We start from the raw sequence: 19,110 nt of genomic DNA, 5'->3' as shown, positions 1-19,110 counted from the left end.
TGTTGTCAGTGGATCTACCTCCCAGACCACTCAGGTCTTCTAGTTCCACATAGAACCAAAGATGGAGAAGCAGCATCTATGCTCCGCAGATCTGGAGAAACTCCTGAGTTCTTTGAAGTCGTTAGTTTAGAGTCTTTGGGAGTTAAACCGTAAACCGAGGATCATTAGTTTAAGGTCGTGTTTTAACTGTTTGATTTACTACCTATTTTATCTTCATTTGCTTTGATTTTTCTTTTATTTTTTTCTATTTTATAGTTTGATTGACGGGTCAGCATGTGACTGAATGACTGAAGTTCTACAGACCATTTAAAGAACTTTGAATTGTCTTTGAACTGAATGTTGCTATGGAGATAAACTAGCCTTGTTGACCTGCGTTTGTCTACGACGGGAAGCCCTGCCACATTCCTGCTGGTTAATCAGGTTCTATGAAGCCTAGCTCTCAGTGTAGTGAAGCTTTTTCTCTTTCAGCTTCCAGCGGGATAAAAGTATTCAACTATTCACCCTAGTTAAATAAAAGGAGATCGATGGATTTCACTCAGTCGGTCCTTTATTCTCTGATCTTTGCAGAGAGAGAACATTTCATCAAATGGCCGTTAATATGTTGTAATCAGCCCCGTTCTGATCTGGACACAGTTAATCTCTCTTACTTATAAACAGGTTTGGGTCACACTCAAAACAAATTCCAGACACTGGGTTAAACCATAAAAATTTATTATAAAGAATTTGGCTTCTTATGGGAAAAAAACATCTCACTCAAACATTTTGCAGGTGAAACAGACGGAATAAAAACATTTTTCACTGGATAAAAAGCACAACTTAATATATGAGAAAAGAGAAATCTAAAGGACAATGATGCCACACCTGGAAAGTTTGGTTTAAACACCTTTATTTCTTATTTTTGGAACAACTTCATTCTTTTAGTTTCCATGTTTGATCAGAACATTCAGAAAGAATCACATATTGATTGATTGATTGATTGTGTAGAAAGTCTGCAGTGAGCTGGAATCCCTCCTGGCAGACTGAAGCAGGCTGTATGAGGCAGACAGCTGATTGGACACTCAGCTGAAGCTGTAGGAAAAGTACAATGTGCCTCCTTTCCTCAGGCTACAGCGCTCCCAGTGGTTTCCCCTCCTAAGCCGGGTGTAGCAGCGTCCCACTTCGTCATCAAAGAGAGGATCCTGGTCGTAAACTCTGAGCTCCAGGCGATCGTTGGCCCGGGCGTCTGAGTGGGAGAAGGTTTGTGACCAGTAGGGGTTTGGGTTGTTCCGGATAACGTTGGTTTCACCCAGATAACGGGAGACGCAGTAGACCTTCACATAGCCGTCTGCTTCGCTTACACCCTTTCGCAGACCTCTAGCGCTGAGGTGAGACACCCTTAGGTCTGAGAGGGCCACGCCCACACAGCAGAGCAGCAAGACGAGCAGAGGAAGGCTGGAGGCCATGACTTCAGGAGGCTGCAAGCAGAAGATCAAGGAGTTAGAGAAGAACCTTCCTGATGCACTCAGCATCTGCTTGATTCAGCTCTATTTCACTGCCTTTGAGGTGGAAGTCAACAACACAGCAGGATGAACAGTGGGGGACCCATCTGACAGCATGAAGTAGGCTAACAGGAGATGTAAAGACCAGACTAGCATATCTGAAGAAGCCAGTGAAGGTGGCCTGGCTGTGGGAGCAGCTGGAGGAGCAGCTTGGTCACTTCTGAGGCTGAGATCAGCCCAAAGGTGAGGAGGAGATGTGGAGGTCTTACCTGCAGCTGTGATGTCAGATCTAAGCTCAGGTGTGTCTGCAGCTCCTTATAAACAGCCCAGCAGAGGGAGGAGGCTGCTTTATGATGGCTGCTCTTATCAGTCCTGTTCTTTACTGCATCTGCTGCATCTTTTGATCACGTCCTCTAGGAACAGAGATCACTTTGATAAAAACCTTCCATCTTTATTGTTCCTGGTGGTTCTGACCCTGACCTGCAGCGCTGCCACGCTTACGACCATCAGAGATGGGAAGTAACGGAGTACAAATACTTCGTTACTGTACTCAAGTAGATTTTTCTGATATTTTGACTTTACTTTACTACTTATTTCTATGGCGACTTTTTACTTCTACTCCTTACATTTTTACACAAATATCTGTATTTTTTACTCCTTACATTTTAAAAAATTGTCTCGTTACTTTAGTTTTGAATCATTTCAATGGAGTTACCGTTATTATTTTTCACGTCATCAATACCAAATTCAATCTAATTGGATGGGAATCTACGTTGCATTTGACGCACCGCTACAAGATGAATCGACAGATTCGGCGGTATTCATTCACGGCAAATCATTGCAGCTTGGTGGCGGTGGCGTTAGCATAGTAGCATGGACGACGAGATGATTGAAAATGAACACAACGGAGATCTAGTCCTATTGGCAGACATCCATTTAAAATGTAGGCAACGGCATGAAAAAAGTGGTTTCTACTTTTACTTTTATACTTTAAGTAAATTTACAAGCCTGTACTTTGTTACTTTTACTTGAGTAAAGAAGTTTAATCAGTACTTCCACTTTTACCAGAGTATTTTTTAACTCGAGTATCTGTACTTTTACTCAAGAACGGAAAGTGAGTACTTTTGCCATTTCTGCCGACCATCAGAGAAAGAATAATGTTGATGGCGTTTATCTGGAGCACGATCCTAGAAATGAAGCCAGACTTTGATTTGGAAAAGCAAACGTTGCCTTTCTGCATTGAATGCTGTTAAATGCAGGATGTTGGTCTGTAGGAACTAAAAGGCTTTGATTGAATCCAGTGAAACCGTCCGTCTGGGTCTCCTGCTTTGGCCAAATATTGGTCAGGTGAAAAACGGAAGTAGAAATGAGGTCAGTGCAGGTTTATAGGGAAACAACAAGGTGGAGTTTCTGCTGCAAGGTCACCCAGTCAGTAACCAGAGTGGTAAATTTAATCCCAGTTTGCTATAAACTGGCTGCTATTCATCCTTTTATTGCTTCATCCCAGAAACTGTTCTCCACTTCCCTGACTTTACTGGGACCTACTGGCAGCACTGATAACATCAGGGAAACACGGAGGCTGCAGTGGGATTAAATGGAAAGGATTTGATGTGGAACTGGGTCCCAGTCTGGACCTTCCTCTCTTTTCTGGGACTCGCTGTCATCAAACCAAGGGTCAGAGACACGGATCTGAACACGGTTCCAGCTGCAGAAATGCAGCAAGAACAAAAACGCTATTTTCCATCCTCTTAATCAGGATTTGCTTTTCTACAAAGAAATGATAATTAACTCACTAAACACCAACGATGCGGCGTCCTTGACCTCCTTGTTAAAGTTCAGGAAGAGAAGAACAAGGTTTTCGGTTAAATGTGTGAAAAAAACTGACTGGGCTCCAACTGATTCATGAGCTGATCTGTCGCCTAGCAACCATGACAGCCAAACCCAGATGAAGCTAACCCATTACATAGATTACAGGCATGTCTGAAGACATAAAAACCTGGATGACTCTTAACTTTCTGCTTCTGAATGCAGACAAAACAGAAGTTATAGTCTTTGGACCAGAGTCTCTGAAAAAGAAACTGATTATTCAGCTGTAGGAAGGAAATTTGGTTTAGTGCAGCTTTCAGTAAATGAACGTTTCCATTTGATAAAGTTCAGCAATGATCAAATCTTCAAACGTAAACAATGTGGGAGAAAAAAACATGGTGCAAAAAAGACGCATAATCTAGAAGTTCAGAGCATGAATGTAAATGATGCAAATCTGCATTATTTTGGGTTGAAACAGGCAGAGTGATGAAAAAAGATAAATTAGAAATTATGAAGGTTTGGGTTTGATCACATATTTGTTATTTCTTATGTTGGGTTAAATTAAACTGTTAGCTAAATGATTATTTACTTTTTTATTTTCCTGGTGGTGAGTCTTGTTTCCTTGTTGGTGGCAATAATGCATTTAATTAAAACACAAGAAGACTTGACTTTTAACACTTTATTTACACAATTCAAACATATAAACAATTGTCAATTAAAATCATTAAATTAGGAGCTAGTTCTTTAACCTAAAATGTTGGTAAAACCCCACAGCTGAATAAAATCCTCCATGTTGTGTCTCTGTGGAAGTTAAACTTCAGACTAATTCTGGTTTTAACAGATCCACCGCATCAAGCTGAGCTCGGACTCTGATAAACGGCCATCTTTGATTCACTGATTAAAAATCGGGATTTTAGTTTATTTCTCCTGTTTTGGGAAACTCCTCCTTTAAAAAGAGCGTTTGTAAAGAAGAAGAAGAAGAAGGTTGTAACCATGGAAACGTCCCCTGATTCCAGACTGGTTCTGGTAGTTCTCCGGTTTGTCCTGAGGGGGCGCTGCTGCTGCTGCTGCGGAGCGATAATCCGATGAGAGAAGAAGAAGCATCTGAAGCTCCGACAGAAGGAGAAGCGGAGAAACAAAGGAGGGAATCTTTGCTCCTGGGGGATAATCTGGCCGCCATGTTGTTTGTTTTGATTCGCAGCCTGTAGCCCCCCCTCCTCCTCCTCCTCCAGCTGCTGTCTCGTTCTCCTTCTTGTTTCTCCTTCTGGTTTCTCCTCCTGCAGACATGGAGAGCCTCTATAAGCGCAAAATGTTCGCCTCCATGAGGAGAACCAAGGCGGCCGCCTCCAAGAAGCGGCAGATCGGCCTCCCCGCCTCCATCCTGGACGACAGCGATGAAGGCTCCTTCTCCTCCTCCTCCTCCTCCTCCGGCTCCCAGTCGGACTTCCGGAGCTCCGCGGAGGAGGACCGGGACTGGAGCCAGTCCGGGGGGGGGAGCTCCAGCGACGACAGCCGCTCGGTGAGCCGCAGGAAGCGCTCCTTCCTGGGAGGAGGCGACAGCTCCTCTTCCTCCAGCCCCGAGGAGGAGAAGAAGGAGAAGGAGGAGCAGGAGGGAAGGAGCCAGCCGAAGACGAAGGCCCCTCCGAGGAAGAGGAGCAGGCTGCAGCGGCAGGAGGAGTCCGACTCCGAGCAGACAGAGGAGAAGAAGAAGGAGGAGGAGGAGAAGGAGAAGAAGAGGAAGAGGCACAACAAGCTCCTGGAGCTTTCCCAGAGGATGAAGGCCCGGGACCCCGCAAGGAGGAGGAGCAGGCCCCCTCAGGTACCGCCACCTCCTACTGACCCCCCCATCCCCAACCAGAGGGTGGGAGGAACCAGTAGAACCCGGTAGAACCTGATAGGACCCGGTAGAACCTGATAGGGCCTGGTAGAACTAGATAGGACCCGGTAGAACCCAGTATAACCAGATAGGACCCAGTAGAACCTGATAGGACCCAGTAGAACCTGATAGGACCCGATAGAACCCGGTAGAACCAGATAGGGCCTGGTAGAACTAGATAGGACCTGGTAGAACCCAGTAGAACCAGATAGGACCCGGTAGAACTAGATAGGACCCAGTAGAACCAGATAGAACCCGGTAGAACTAGATAGGACCTGGTAGAACCCAGTATAACCAGATAGGACCCAGTAGAACCTGATAGGACCCAGTAGAACCTGATAGGACCCGATAGAACCCGGTAGAACCAGATAGGGCCTGGTAGAACTAGATAGGACCTGGTAGAACCCAGTAGAACCAGATAGGACCCGGTAGAACTAGATAGGACCCAGTAGAACCAGATAGAACCCGGTAGAACTAGATAGGACCTGGTAGAACCCAGTAGAACCAGATAGGACCCGGTAGAACCAGATAGGACCCGGTAGAACCAGATAGAACCCGGTAGAACCAGATAGGACCCGGTAGAACCCGATGGGGCCCGGTAGAACCAGATAGAACCCAACAGAATCTATGAGAACCAGATAGGACCCGGTAGAACCAGATAGAACCCAGTAGAATCAGATAGAACCAGATAGAACCCAGTAGAACCAGATAGGACCCGGTAGAACCCGATGGGGCCCGGTAGAACCAGATAGAACCCAACAGAATCTATGAGAACCAGATAGGACCCGGTAGAACCAGATAGGACCCGGTAGAACCAGATAGGACCCGGTAGAACCCAGTAGAAGCAGATAGGACCCGGTAGAACCTGATAGGACCCGATAGAACCCGGTAGAACCAGATAGGACCCGGTAGAACCAGATAGGGCCTGGTAGAACTAGATAGGACCCGGTAGAACCCGATGGGGCCCAGTAGAACCAGATAGAACCCAACAGAATCTATGAGAACCAGATAGGACCCGGTAGAATCAGATAGAACCAGATAGGACCCGGTAGAACCCGATGGGGCCCGGTAGAACCAGAAAGAACCCAACAGAATCTATGAGAACCAGATAGGACCCGGTAGAACCAGATAGGACCCGGTAGAACCAGATAGAACCCAGTAGAACAAGATAGGACCCGGTAGAACCTGATAGGACCCGGTAGAACCAGATAGAACCCAGTAGAACCAGAAAGGACCCGGTAGAACCAGATAGAACCCAGTAGAACCAGATAGAACCCAGTAGAGCCCGATAGAACCCGCTAGAACCAGATAGGGCCTGGTAGAACTAGATAGGATCCGGTAGAACCCAGTAGAACCAGATAGGACCCGGTAGAACCCGATGGGGCCCGGTAGAACCAGATAGGACCCGGTAGAACCAGATAGAACCCAGTAGAATCAGATAGAACCCAGTAGAATCAGATAGAACCCAGTAGAACCAGATAGGACCCGGTAGAACCTGATAGGACCCGGTAGAACCAGATAGAACCCGGTAGAACCAGATAGAACCCAGTAGAAACAGATAGAACCCGGTAGAACCAGATAGAACCAAGTAGAACCAGATACTACCCAGTAGAACCTGATAGGACCCGGTAGAGCCAGATAGAACCCAGTAGAACCAGATAGAACCCAGTAGAACCAGATAGAACCCGGTAGAACCTGATAGGACCCAGTCGAACCAGATAGGACCCGGTAGAACCCAGTAGAACCTGATAGGACCCGGTAGAACCAAATAGAACCCAGTAGAACAGGATAGAACCTGGTAGAACCTGATAGGACCCAGTAGAACCAGATAGGACCCGGTAGAACCTGATAGGACCCGGTAGAACCAGATAGGACCCAGTAGAACCAGATAGGACCCAGTAGAACCCGATGGGGCCCGGTAGAACCAGATAGGACCCGGTAGAACCAGATAGGACCCAGTCGAACCAGATAGGGCCCGGTAGAACCCAGTAGAACCAGATAGGACCCAGTAGAACCAGATAGGACCCGGTAGAACCCGATGGGGCCCGGTAGAACCAGATAGGACCCGGTAGAACCAGATAGGACCCGGTAGAACCCGATGGGGCCCGGTAGAACCAGATAGGGCCCGGTAGAACCAGATAGGACCCGGTAGAACCAGATAGAATCCGGTAGAACCAGATAGGACCCGGTAGAACCAGATAGGACCCGGTAGAACCAGATAGGACCCGGTAGAACCAGATAGAACCCGGTAGAACCAGATAGAACCCGGTAGAACCAGATAGGGACCCGGTAGAACCTGATAGGACCCGGTAGAACCAGATAGAACCCGGTAGAACCAGATAGAACCCGGTAGAACCAGATAGAACCCAGTAGAACCAGATAGAACCCAGTAGAACCAGATAGAACCAAGTAGAACCAGATACTACCCAGTAGAACCTGATAGAACCCGGTAGAGCCAGATAGAACCCAGTAGAACCAGATAGAACCCGGTAGAACCTGATAGGACCCGGTAGAACCCAGTAGAACCTGATAGGACCCGGTAGAACCCAGTAGAACCTGATAGGACCCGGTAGAACCAAATAGAACCCAGTAGAACAGGATAGAACCTGGTAGAACCTGATAGGACCCAGTAGAACCAGATAGGACCCGGTAGAACCTGATAGGACCCGGTAGAACCCGATGGGGCCCGGTAGAACCAGATAGGACCCAGTAGAACCAGATAGGACCCAGTAGAACCAGATAGGACGCGGTAGAACCCGATGGGGCCCGGTAGAACCAGATAGGACCCGGTAGAACCAGAGAGAACCCGGTAGAACCAGATACAACCCGGTAGAACCAGATAGGGACCCGGTAGAACCAGATACAACCCAGTCGAACCAGATAGGACCCGGTAGAACCAGATAGGACCCGGTAGAACCAGATAGAATCCGGTAGAACCAGATAGGACCCGGTAGAACCAGATAGAACCCGGTAGAACCAGATACAACCCGGTAGAACCAGATAGGGACCCGGTAGAACCAGATACAACCCGGTAGAACCAGATAGGACCCGGTAGAACCCAGTAGAACCAGATAGGAACCGGTAGAACCAGATAGGACCCGGTAGAACCAGATAGGACCCGGTAGAACCAGATAGGACCCGGTAGAACCCAGTAGAACCAGATAGGAACCGGTAGAACCAGATAGGAACCGGTAGAACCAGATAGGACCCGGTAGAACCAGATAGGGCCCAGTAGAACCAGATAGGACCCGGTAGAACCCGATGGGGCCCGGTAGAACCAGATAGGGCCCGGTAGAACCAGATAGGACCCGGTAGAACCCAGTAGAACCAGATAGGAACCGGTAGAACCAGATAGGAACCGGTAGAACCAGATAGGACCCGGTAGAACCAGATAGGGCCCGGTAGAACCCAGATAGGACCCAGTAGAACCAGATAGGACCCGGTAGAACCCGATGGGGCCCGGTAGAACCAGATAGGACCCAGTAGAACCAGATAGGACCCGGTAGAACCCGATGGGGCCCGGTAGAACCAGATAGGACCCCGTAGAACCAGATAGAATCCGGTAGAACCAGATAGGACCCGGTAGAACCAGATAGAACCCGGTAGAACCAGATAGGACCCGGTAGAACCCAGTAGAACCAGATAGGAACCGGTAGAACCAGATAGGACCCGGTAGAACCAGATAGGACCCGGTAGAACCCAGTAGAACCAGATAGGAACCGGTAGAACCAGATAGAACCCGGTAGAACCAGATAGGACCCGGTAGAACCAGATAGAATCCGGTAGAACCAGATAGGACCCGGTAGAACCAGATAGAATCCAGTAGAACCAGATAGGACCCGGTAGAACCAGATAGAACCCGGTAGAACCAGATAGAACCCGGTAGAACCAGATAGGGACCCGGTAGAACCAGATAGGGACCCGGTAGAACCTGATAGGACCCGGTAGAACCAGATAGAACCCGGTAGAACCAGATAGAACCCAGTAGAACCAGATAGAACCCAGTAGAACCAGATAGAACCAAGTAGAACCAGATACTACCCAGTAGAACCTGATAGAACCCGGTAGAGCCAGATAGAACCCAGTAGAACCAGATAGAACCCGGTAGAACCTGATAGGACCCGGTAGAACCCAGTAGAACCTGATAGGACCCGGTAGAACCAAATAGAACCCAGTAGAACAGGATAGAACCTGGTAGAACCTGATAGGACCCAGTAGAACCAGATAGGACCCGGTAGAACCTGATAGGACCCGGTAGAACCCGATGGGGCCCGGTAGAACCAGATAGGACCCAGTAGAACCAGATAGGACCCAGTAGAACCAGATAGGACGCGGTAGAACCCGATGGGGCCCGGTAGAACCAGATAGGACCCGGTAGAACCAGATAGAACCCGGTAGAACCAGATACAACCCGGTAGAACCAGATAGGGACCCGGTAGAACCAGATACAACCCAGTCGAACCAGATAGGACCCGGTAGAACCAGATAGGACCCGGTAGAACCAAATAGAATCCGGTAGAACCAGATAGGACCCGGTAGAACCAGATAGAACCCGGTAGAACCAGATACAACCCGGTAGAACCAGATAGGGACCCGGTAGATCCAGATACAACCCGGTAGAACCAGATAGGACCCGGTAGAACCCAGTAGAACCAGATAGGAACCGGTAGAACCAGATAGGACCCGGTAGAACCAGATAGGACCCGGTAGAACCCAGTAGAACCAGATAGGAACCGGTAGAACCAGATAGGAACCGGTAGAACCAGATAGGACCCGGTAGAACCAGATAGGGCCCAGTAGAACCAGATAGGATCCGGTAGAACCCGATGGGGCCCGGTAGAACCAGATAGGGCCCGGTAGAACCAGATAGGACCCGGTAGAACCCAGTAGAACCAGAAAGGAACCGGTAGAACCAGATAGGAACCGGTAGAACCAGATAGGACCCGGTAGAACCAGATAGGGCCCGGTAGAACCCAGTAGAACCAGATAGGACCCAGTAGAACCAGATAGGACCCGGTAGAACCCGATGGGGCCCGGTAGAACCAGATAGGACCCAGTAGAACCAGATAGGACCCGGTAGAACCCGATGGGGCCCGGTAGAACCAGATAGGACCCCGTAGAACCAGATAGAATCCGGTAGAACCAGATAGGACCCGGTAGAACCAGATAGGACCCGGTAGAACCCAGTAGAACCAGATAGGAACCGGTAGAACCAGATAGGACCCGGTAGAACCAGATAGGACCCGGTAGAACCCAGTAGAACCAGATAGGAACCGGTAGAACCAGATAGAACCCGCAAGAACCAGATAGGACCCGGTAGAACCAGATAGGAACCGGTAGAACCAGATAGAACCCGGTAGAACCAGATAGGACCCGGTAGAACCAGATAGGACCCGGTAGAACCAGATAGAACCCGGTAGAACCCGATGGCGCCCGGTAGAACCAATGAATCCAATAGAACTGAGCTGCTGCTGTGGGTCGGTACCGGGTCAGAGGTCATGCTGTGGGTCGGTACCGGGTCAGAGGTCATGCTGTGGGTCGGTACCGGGTCAGAGGTCAGGCTGTGGGTCGGTACCGGGTCAGAGGTCAGGCTGTGGGTCGGTACCGGGTCAGAGCAGATCAGAACCATGAGCGGGTCACTGATGATGATGATGTCTCTGTTTTTAGGGTTCTGATGAAGATGAAGGGTCCAAAGAGGACGGAACCAGAGGAAGCCGCGGGGCGGGGGAGGAGGACCAGTAGAACCGGTCCGGTCTGTAGAACCTGAGACCCAAACTGTTTGGTTCCTTCGGACTAATGATGCTTCAGGGTTGCCATAGCAACGAACCCAGAGAGCCGGTTCTGGACCGGTCCGGACTCCTGCTGATGAAGGAAGAGCCTCCAGTCCGTTTTCAGGAGCCAAGCCGAACAGAACCGACCCGGTTTGGAGGCTGAGTTCTTCTCTGTGGGCGGAGCTTCTTCAGCGATACCGGACTCCATTTCCCACAATGCTTTCTGCTGCCTAGACGAACGGATCAGGACTCCAGAACTTTGTGCGTTCTGCAGCATTGACCCGTTTACGCAGCCCTGGAATCTGGTTCTGTTGGTTCTGGCCCGGTTCATCTGAACCACATCTGGACCCTGAGGAGAACTCCTTTGTTCCTGAATGAGCCGGACCACCTGGTTCTTTCTGGACCGGTTCTGACCCGGTTACAGTTAACACCCAGGTTCTGATGAAAGAACAATCCTGGGTCCAAACAGCAGAGTTCTGTAGAACAACCCAGAAAAGGGGGGGGAGTGGGGTCTGGTTCTACCAGCTGTTCTGTTGCCATGGCAGCGCTCCTGTTGCCATGGCAGCTCCTGTTCATATAATCCAAACATGTTGAATAAATGGCTTCCTGTGTGCTGCTGCGTTTGTGGAAAATGGGACAAAGCGCTTCCATCCTTCCTGCTTCAGTTCATCTATTTAGCTGGAAGCTGAAGCTTCGGCCTCATCAATAAAAAGTATTCACACCCCTGCTTGTGTTTTTAGGTCCTGATTTAAACAACCTGTTCAGAATGAAAAGCAGCTTTTAGAAGGTTCACTTCATAAGGAGGGAAAAACTAAAGCTTCCTGGATCTAGGTCAGCTAGAACTGGACCTCCCGTACCATGATGACGCCGCCGCTGCAGAACACCAGCGGGTTCTAGAAGCACCAGCAACAGGATCTGCTGAGTAGCTCAGACTGACCCCTCATGGAGCGCTAAGGAGGGCTGAGGGCGCATTCAGAGGGTCTAAGCTCTAGTGGATAAAAAAGTAGTGCACTCAAAATCCCCCACAATGCACCTCGAAAAGTAGAGTGCATCAGATTTACCAGAATGCTTTGCAAGACCTCTCTTAGAATGGACCCTCGGAGGACCCGGTCTACCTGGACTGGACCCTCGGAGGACCAGGTCTACCTGGACTGGACCCTCCGAGGACCCGGTCTAACTGGACTGGACCCTCCGAGGACCCGGTCTACCTGGACTGGACCCTCCGAGGACCCGGTCTACCTGGACTGGACCCTCCGAGGACCCGGTCTACCTGGACTGGACCCTCCGAGGACCAGGTCTACCTGGACTGGACCCTCCGAGGACCCGGTCTACCTGGACTGGACCCTCCGAGGACCCGGTCTACCTGGACTGGACCCTCCGAGGACCAGGTCTACCTGGACTGGACCCTCCGAGGACCCGGTCTACCTGGACTGGACCCTCGGAGGACCAGGTCTGGTTCCTTGGAGGTCTGTGAAACGAAGGATGGACCAATGATCTATTTATTCACTGGACTGTTGATTGGCTGAAAAAAGTGAAGCCTCCGTCGGCCATGTTGGTACTCCCCACTCCCACAGAGACGCAGTGGAAAGCCTCCCTGCAGCATCCGTTAATCCAGCAGTTTTCCTGCCGTGGGAAGACGTTCCACAGATTATTCCACAGTCGAGGGTTCAAACATACTTGATGATTCGTTCTTTAAATGATGTTTGATGTTTCCTGTTATTTTCTAATTGTGATTCTGCTGGATTAGAACCTGAAACTGTGAAGTTATTAAATCACCTGATTAATTTAGCTCTATGGTAAATCTGTCAGATTAATAGGCTGTTTATGGCATCATTCATGCATAATCTGAAAATACAACAATATTAACAGACTTCTAATCCAGTCTTTATGTTAAATTTTAAAATCATATCTAATTAATAATGTAATCGATCCATGTTTATTAGATGTTCATCATCTATTTAGCACTTTAGCCTAATCTATATTATTCTGCTCCATTAACACATTAATGTTATTGTGATGGATTGTATAATATAATGTGATTTATAGATTTCATAATGATGCAATTAATGAGCCGATTGTTTCATTAACTTAAAGTTAATCTACTGATTCTATGAAGCAGCCAGTCTGAGTCAAAGTGATGAATTTATCTTTATTTTAAAAGTCTTAAGTTCCTGAAAGTGAGAACATCATCGTTGTTTGAAGCTTTAGCGCACAGATTGTTCACATTGAGGCCGGTCTAACTAGGGAGTACCAATATGGCGGCCGGTGGCTTCACTTCAACCCTGTTCTACCAACGGCCAATCAGAATCCAGAGATCAGTGGGATGGAAGAGTTTGGCTGTGGATTCAAAAGGTCCAGCCTTCACCGCCCATACGCTCTGTTGCTTAGCAACCGTCGACACACCAAGCAGCAAGGAATGGATGCTGAGCTTCTCCCTGCTGTTCTGGGTGCTAATAACATTCCTGAGGAGCTTCAGCAGCAGTACGGTCGTCTCAGATTTATTATCCCACCCTGCAGAGATATTAGGATCAGAGTTTAACGTTTCCTAAACATTCCCAAACCAAACTAGCCTCACAGAGGAATCTGCCATGGCTGTCTGCTAATTCCTGCTAACTGAGAGCAGGCCGCTACAGGCTGCCTGTTGCTGGAAGGGTTAGCCGCTTGAAGCTAGCTAGCAGATTAGCCTTTCCCTGCAGGATAAATCCCAAATCAATGATGCAATCAAAATGATTCATATTTTTTCAAAAGCTTCATGATTTGCCATGATGGCGGCCATTGTTAGATCTACAGCTCAGCATTTGGGAGTTCCTGCAGTCAGAGGAAAATGAAAGGATGAGGGGAAATGTTAACCCTTTCATCTCAGAGATTTGATGATTGGATCCAAAGAGATTAAAGTTCTTCTAAGCCTGAATGTTTCCCAGCTCTGCATTCTTCAGCTATCGACTTTAACTTCATATTGAAAAGAAAAGTCATGATTAATAAAGAAGATTCAGGGTTTAATGTTTTAGATATATCTCATACATTCTAACCATCCCTTAAAATAAAACAGATTAAAGGTATTTTCTAAATCGCTCATCGTGTTATTGAAGCTTTCAGGTCTAAAGTTCTCATGGAGGTGAAATAGAAATAGAATACTCAGTAAATCCTCCTCTGCTGCCCTCTAGTGCACAAGCAGAACTTTACAATCACCTTTATAACCTTAGCAATAATCTGGGCAGATTATGAAAGGCTGTCTGCTTCTGGGTCAGTTTCCGGGAAGGTAGATTTCTCCCATTCTGTGAGTCGTGAGTTAGCTGCTGTTCTCCATGTTGTTCCCTCAGAGGCGCGACTCATCGGCGCCCAGAGCTGCTCCTCAGGATGTTCCTCAGCTCAACTTTTCCTGACTAAAAATAATAGCAGAGCAGATTGAGACGGAAACCAGCTGCCAGCCTCCAGCTGTTAGTGTTTGGGAAAATTATCAGGATAAAGATGCTCATCAGCCCAGCTGCTTCTCAGCACTAAAACATTTTCACAAGTTACAGTATTCTAGTCGATGTATTTCTGGCCAAATTTCCTAACAGTAAGAAACTTCTCTGGTCATTCTGTCATCATCCCTTTATTGTCCCACAATGGAGAAATTAACTCTGCATTTAACCCATTCCCTTGGGGAGCAATGGGCTGCCATTGTGGGGCCCTCTAGCTCTAAGCACTAAGCTCTAACCTCTAGGCTCTAACCACTAGGCTCTAACCTCTAGGCTCTAAGCACTAAGCTCTAACCACTAAGCTCTAACCTCTAGGCTCTAACCACTAGGCTCTAACCACTAGGCTCTAACCTCTAGGCTCTAACCACTAGGCTCTAACCACTAGGCTCTAACCACTAAGCTCTCACCTCTAAGCTCTAACCACTAGGCTCTAACCTCTAGGCTCTAACCACTAGGCTCTAACCACTAAGCTCTAACCACTAAGCTCTAACCTCTAGGCTCTAACCACTAGGCTCTAACCACTAAGCTCTAACCTCTAACCACTAGGCTCTAACCTTTAGGCTCTAACCTCTAGGCTCTAACCACTAGGCTCTAACCACTAAGCTCTAACCACTAGGCTCTAACCACTAAGCCCTAACCTCTAAGCTCTAACCTCTAGGTTCTAACCACTAGGCTCTAACCACTAAGCTCTAACCTCTAAGCTCTAACCTCTAGGCTCTAACCTCTAGGCTCTAACCACGAAGCCCTAACCTTTAAGCTCTAACCTCTAGGTTCTAACCACTAAGCTCTAACCTCTAACCACTAGGCTCTAACCTCTGGGCTCTAACCTTTAGGCTCTAACCACTAAGCTCTAACCTCTAACCACTAGGCTTTAACCTCTAGGCTCTAACCTCTAGGCTCTAACCACTAGGCTCTAACCTCTAGGCTCTAACTTCTAGGCTCTAACCACTAGGCTCTAACCTCTAGGCTCTAACCACTAGGCCATAACCTTTAGGCTCTAACCACTAGGCTCAAACCTCTAGGCTCTAACCACTAGGCTCTAACCTCTAGGCTCTAACCTCTAGGCTCTAACCACTAGGCTCTAACCTCTAGGCTCTAACCACTAAGCTCTAACCACTAGGCTCTAACCACTAGGCTCTAACCTCTAAAGCCTAACCTCTAGGCTCTAACCACTAGGCTCTAACCTCTAAACTCTAACCACTAGGCTCTAACCACTAGGCTCAAACCACTAGGCTCTAACCACTAAGCTCTAACCACTAGGCTCTAACCTCTAAACCCTAACCTCTAGGCTCTAACCACTAGGCTCTAGGCTCTAACCACTAGGCTCTAACCTCTAGGCTCTAACCTCTAGGCTCTAACCACTAGGCTCTAACCTCTAGAATCTAACCTCTAGGCTCTAACCACTAGGCTCTAACCTCTAGGCTCTAACCACTAGGCCATAACCTTTAGGCTCTAACCTCTAGGCTCTAACCACTAAGCTCTAACCACTAGGCTCTAACCTCTAAACCCTAACCTCTAGGCTCTAACCACTAGGCTCTAACCTCTAAACTCTAACCACTAGGCTCTAACCACTAGGCTCTAACCACTAGGCTCTAACCTCTAGGCTCTAACCACTAAGCTCTAACCACTAGGCTCTAACCACTAGGCTCTAACCACTAGGCTCTAACCTCTAAACCCTAACCTCTAGGCTCTAACCACTAACCTCTAGGCCAAAACTCCCCTATAATTTATGAATTATCTTTCTTTGGGAGCCTCTTATGGTCCAACCTTCTGGTGTTATTTTATCCTCTACCTTAATTACTTTAATATAAACTTGGAACATAAACATTTTATTTGACTGCTTTTAATGATCAAGAACCTAATAAAGTCTGAGATGTTGTTAAACTTTTCTTCCAGCTAAATTTCATGCACAATGTGGCAAGTTTGCTAAGCAACAAGCAAATGTCAGTTTTCCTTTATGTCAACATGAAACCAAAATCTTTAAATGTTGCACTAATCTAAAGGCTGGTGTGCTGCCGCTCCTGGACCTGTATTCTAGCTTCTAATCTGGTTCCTCTATCTGATTCTAGCTTCTAATCTGGCTCCTCTATCTGATTCTAGTTTCTAATCTGGTTCCTCTATCGGATTCTAGTTTCTAATCTGGTTCCTCTATCTGGATTCTAGCTTCTTATCTGGTCCCTCTATCTGGATTCTAGCTTCTTATTTGGTCCCTCTATCTGGAATCTAGTTTCTAATCTGGTCCCTCTATCTGGATTCTAGTTTCTAATCTGATTCCTCTATCTGGATTCTAGTTTCTAATCTTGTCCCTCTATCTGGATTCTAGCTTCTTATTTGGTCCCTCTATATGGATTCTAGTTTCTAATCTGGTCCCTCTATCTGGATTCTAGCTTCTAATCTTGTCCCTCTATCTGGATTCTAGCTTCTTATTTGGTCCCTCTATCTGGATTCTAGTTTCTAATCTGGTTCCTCTATCTGGATTCTAGCTTCTAATCTGGTTCCTCTATCTGATTCTAGTTTCTAATCTGGTCCCTCTATCTGGATTTTAGCTTCTAATCTGGTTCCTCTATCTGATTCTAGTTTCTAATCTGGTCCCTCTATCTGGATTCTAGTTTCTAATCTGATTCCTCTATCTGGATTCTAGTTTCTAATCTTGTCCCTCTATCTGGATTCTAGCTTCTTATTTGGTCCCTCTATCTGGATTCTAGTTTCTAATCTGGTTCCTCTATCTGGATTCTAGCTTCTAATCTGGTTCCTCTATCTGATTCTAATTTCTAATCTGGTCCCTCTATCTGGATTTTAGCTTCTAATCTGGTTCCTCTATCTGATTCTAGTTTCTAATCTGGTCCCTCTATCTGGATTCTAGTTTCTAATCTGATTCCTCTATCTGGATTCTAGTTTCTAATCTTGTCCCTCTATCTGGATTCTAGCTTCTTATTTGGTCCCTCTATCTGGATTCTAGTTTCTAATCTGGTTCCTCTATCTGGATTCTAGCTTCTAATCTGGTTCCTCTATCTGGTTCTAGTTTCTAATCTGGTCCCTCTATCTGGATTTTAGCTTCTAATCTGGTTCCTCTATCTGATTCTAGTTTCTAATCTGGTTCCTCTATCTGATTCTAGCTTCTAATCTGGTTCCTCTATCTGATTCTAGTTTCTAATCTGGTCCCTCTATCTGGATTCTAGTTTCTAATCTGATTCCTCTATCTGGATTCTAGTTTCTAATCTTGTCCCTCTATCTGGATTCTAGCTTCTTATTTGGTCCCTCTATCTGGATTCTAGTTTCTAATCTGGTTCCTCTATCTGGATTCTAGCTTCTAATCTGGTTCCTCTATCTGGTTCTAGTTTCTTAACTGGTCCCTCTATCTGGATTTTAGCTTCTAATCTGGTTCCTCTATCTGATTCTAGTTTCTAATCTGGTTCCTCTATCTGATTCTAGTTTCTAATCTGGTTCCTCTATCTGATTCTAGTTTCTTATCTGGTTCCTCTATCTGGATTCTAGCTTCTTATCTGGTCCCTCTATCTGGATTCTAGCTTCTTATTTGGTCCCTCTATCTGGAATCTAGTTTCTAATCTGGTCCCTCTATCTGGATTCTAGTTTCTAATCTGATTCCTCTATCTGGATTCTAGTTTCTAATCTTGTCCCTCTATCTGGATTCTAGCTTCTTATTTGGTCCCTCTATCTGGATTCTAGCTTATTTGGTCCCTCTATCTGGATTCTAGTTTCTAAACTGGTTCCTCTATCTGGATTCTAGCTTCTAATCTGGTTCCTCTATCTGATTCTAGTTTCTAATCTGGTCCCTCTATCTGGATTTTAGCTTCTAATCTGGTTCCTCTATCTGATTCTAGTTTCTAATCTGGTCCCTCTATCTGGATTCTAGTTTCTAATCTGATTCCTCTATCTGGATTCTAGTTTCTAATCTTGTCCCTCTATCTGGATTCTAGCTTCTTATTTGGTCCCTCTATCTGGATTCTAGTTTCTAATCTGGTTCCTCTATCTGGATTCTAGCTTCTAATCTGGTTCCTCTATCTGATTCTAGTTTCTAATCTGGTCCCTCTATCTGGATTCTAGTTTCTAATCTGATTCCTCTATCTGGATTCTAGTTTCTAATCTTGTCCCTCTATCTGGATTCTAGCTTCTTATTTGGTCCCTCTATCTGGATTCTAGTTTCTAATCTGGTTCCTCTATCTGGATTCTAGCTTCTAATCTGGTTCCTCTATCTGATTCTAGTTTCTAATCTGGTCCCTCTATCTGGATTTTAGCTTCTTATCTGGTCCCTCTATCTGGATTCTAGCTTCTTATTTGGTCCCTCTATCTGGAATCTAGTTTCTAATCTGGTCCCTCTATCTGGATTCTAGTTTCTAATCTGATTCCTCTATCTGGATTCTAGTTTCTAATCTTGTCCCTCTATCTGGATTCTAGCTTCTTATTTGGTCCCTCTATCTGGATTCTAGTTTCTAATCTGGTCCCTCTATCTGGATTCTAGCTTCTAATCTTGTCCCTCTTTCTGGATTCTAGCTTCTTATTTGGTCCCTCTATCTGGATTCTAGTTTCTAATCTGGTTCCTCTATCTGGATTCTAGCTTCTAATCTGGTTCCTCTATCTGGATTCTAGTTTCTAATCTGGTTCCTCTATCTGGATTCTAGTTTCTAATCTGGTCCCTCTATCTGGATTCTAGTTTCTAATCTGGTCCCTCTATCTGGATTCTAGTTTCTAATCTTGTC

At 46.6% G+C, this 19,110-nt stretch overlaps 1 protein-coding gene across 1 annotated transcript; it reads left to right on the top strand.

The window, feature by feature from the left end:
• Nucleotides 1–4,361: 4,361 nt before the first annotated feature.
• Nucleotides 4,362–11,658, top strand: LOC119780528 (UPF0329 protein ECU05_1680/ECU11_0050-like). The gene is made up of 2 exons (XM_038280603.1): nt 4,362–5,103; nt 10,828–11,658. The coding sequence occupies exons 1-2, from the start codon at nt 4,570–4,572 to the stop codon at nt 10,900–10,902; spliced, it is 609 nt and encodes a 202-aa protein (XP_038136531.1). The 5' UTR covers nt 4,362–4,569; the 3' UTR covers nt 10,903–11,658.
• Nucleotides 11,659–19,110: the final 7,452 nt, after the last annotated feature.

Source organism: Cyprinodon tularosa, unplaced genomic scaffold, assembly GCF_016077235.1.
Source record: "Cyprinodon tularosa strain WSP-4 unplaced genomic scaffold, ASM1607723v1 ctg1612, whole genome shotgun sequence".
Taxonomy (NCBI): Eukaryota; Metazoa; Chordata; class Actinopteri; order Cyprinodontiformes; family Cyprinodontidae; genus Cyprinodon; species Cyprinodon tularosa.
Note: the sequence above shows the minus strand (reverse complement) of the source record. Positions and strands in the feature narration are given on the sequence as shown.

What these genes read in the sequence shown, in the direction of transcription:
- LOC119780528 (XM_038280603.1), top strand. Translation starts at nt 4,570, where the DNA reads ATGGAGAGCCTCTATAAGCGCAAAATGTTCGCCTCCATGAGGAGAACC. An exon ending in GGAGGAGCAGGCCCCCTCAG is followed by an intron (nt 5,104 to 10,827) that starts GTACCGCCACCT and finishes CTCTGTTTTTAG; the next exon opens with GGTTCTGATGAAGATGAAGG.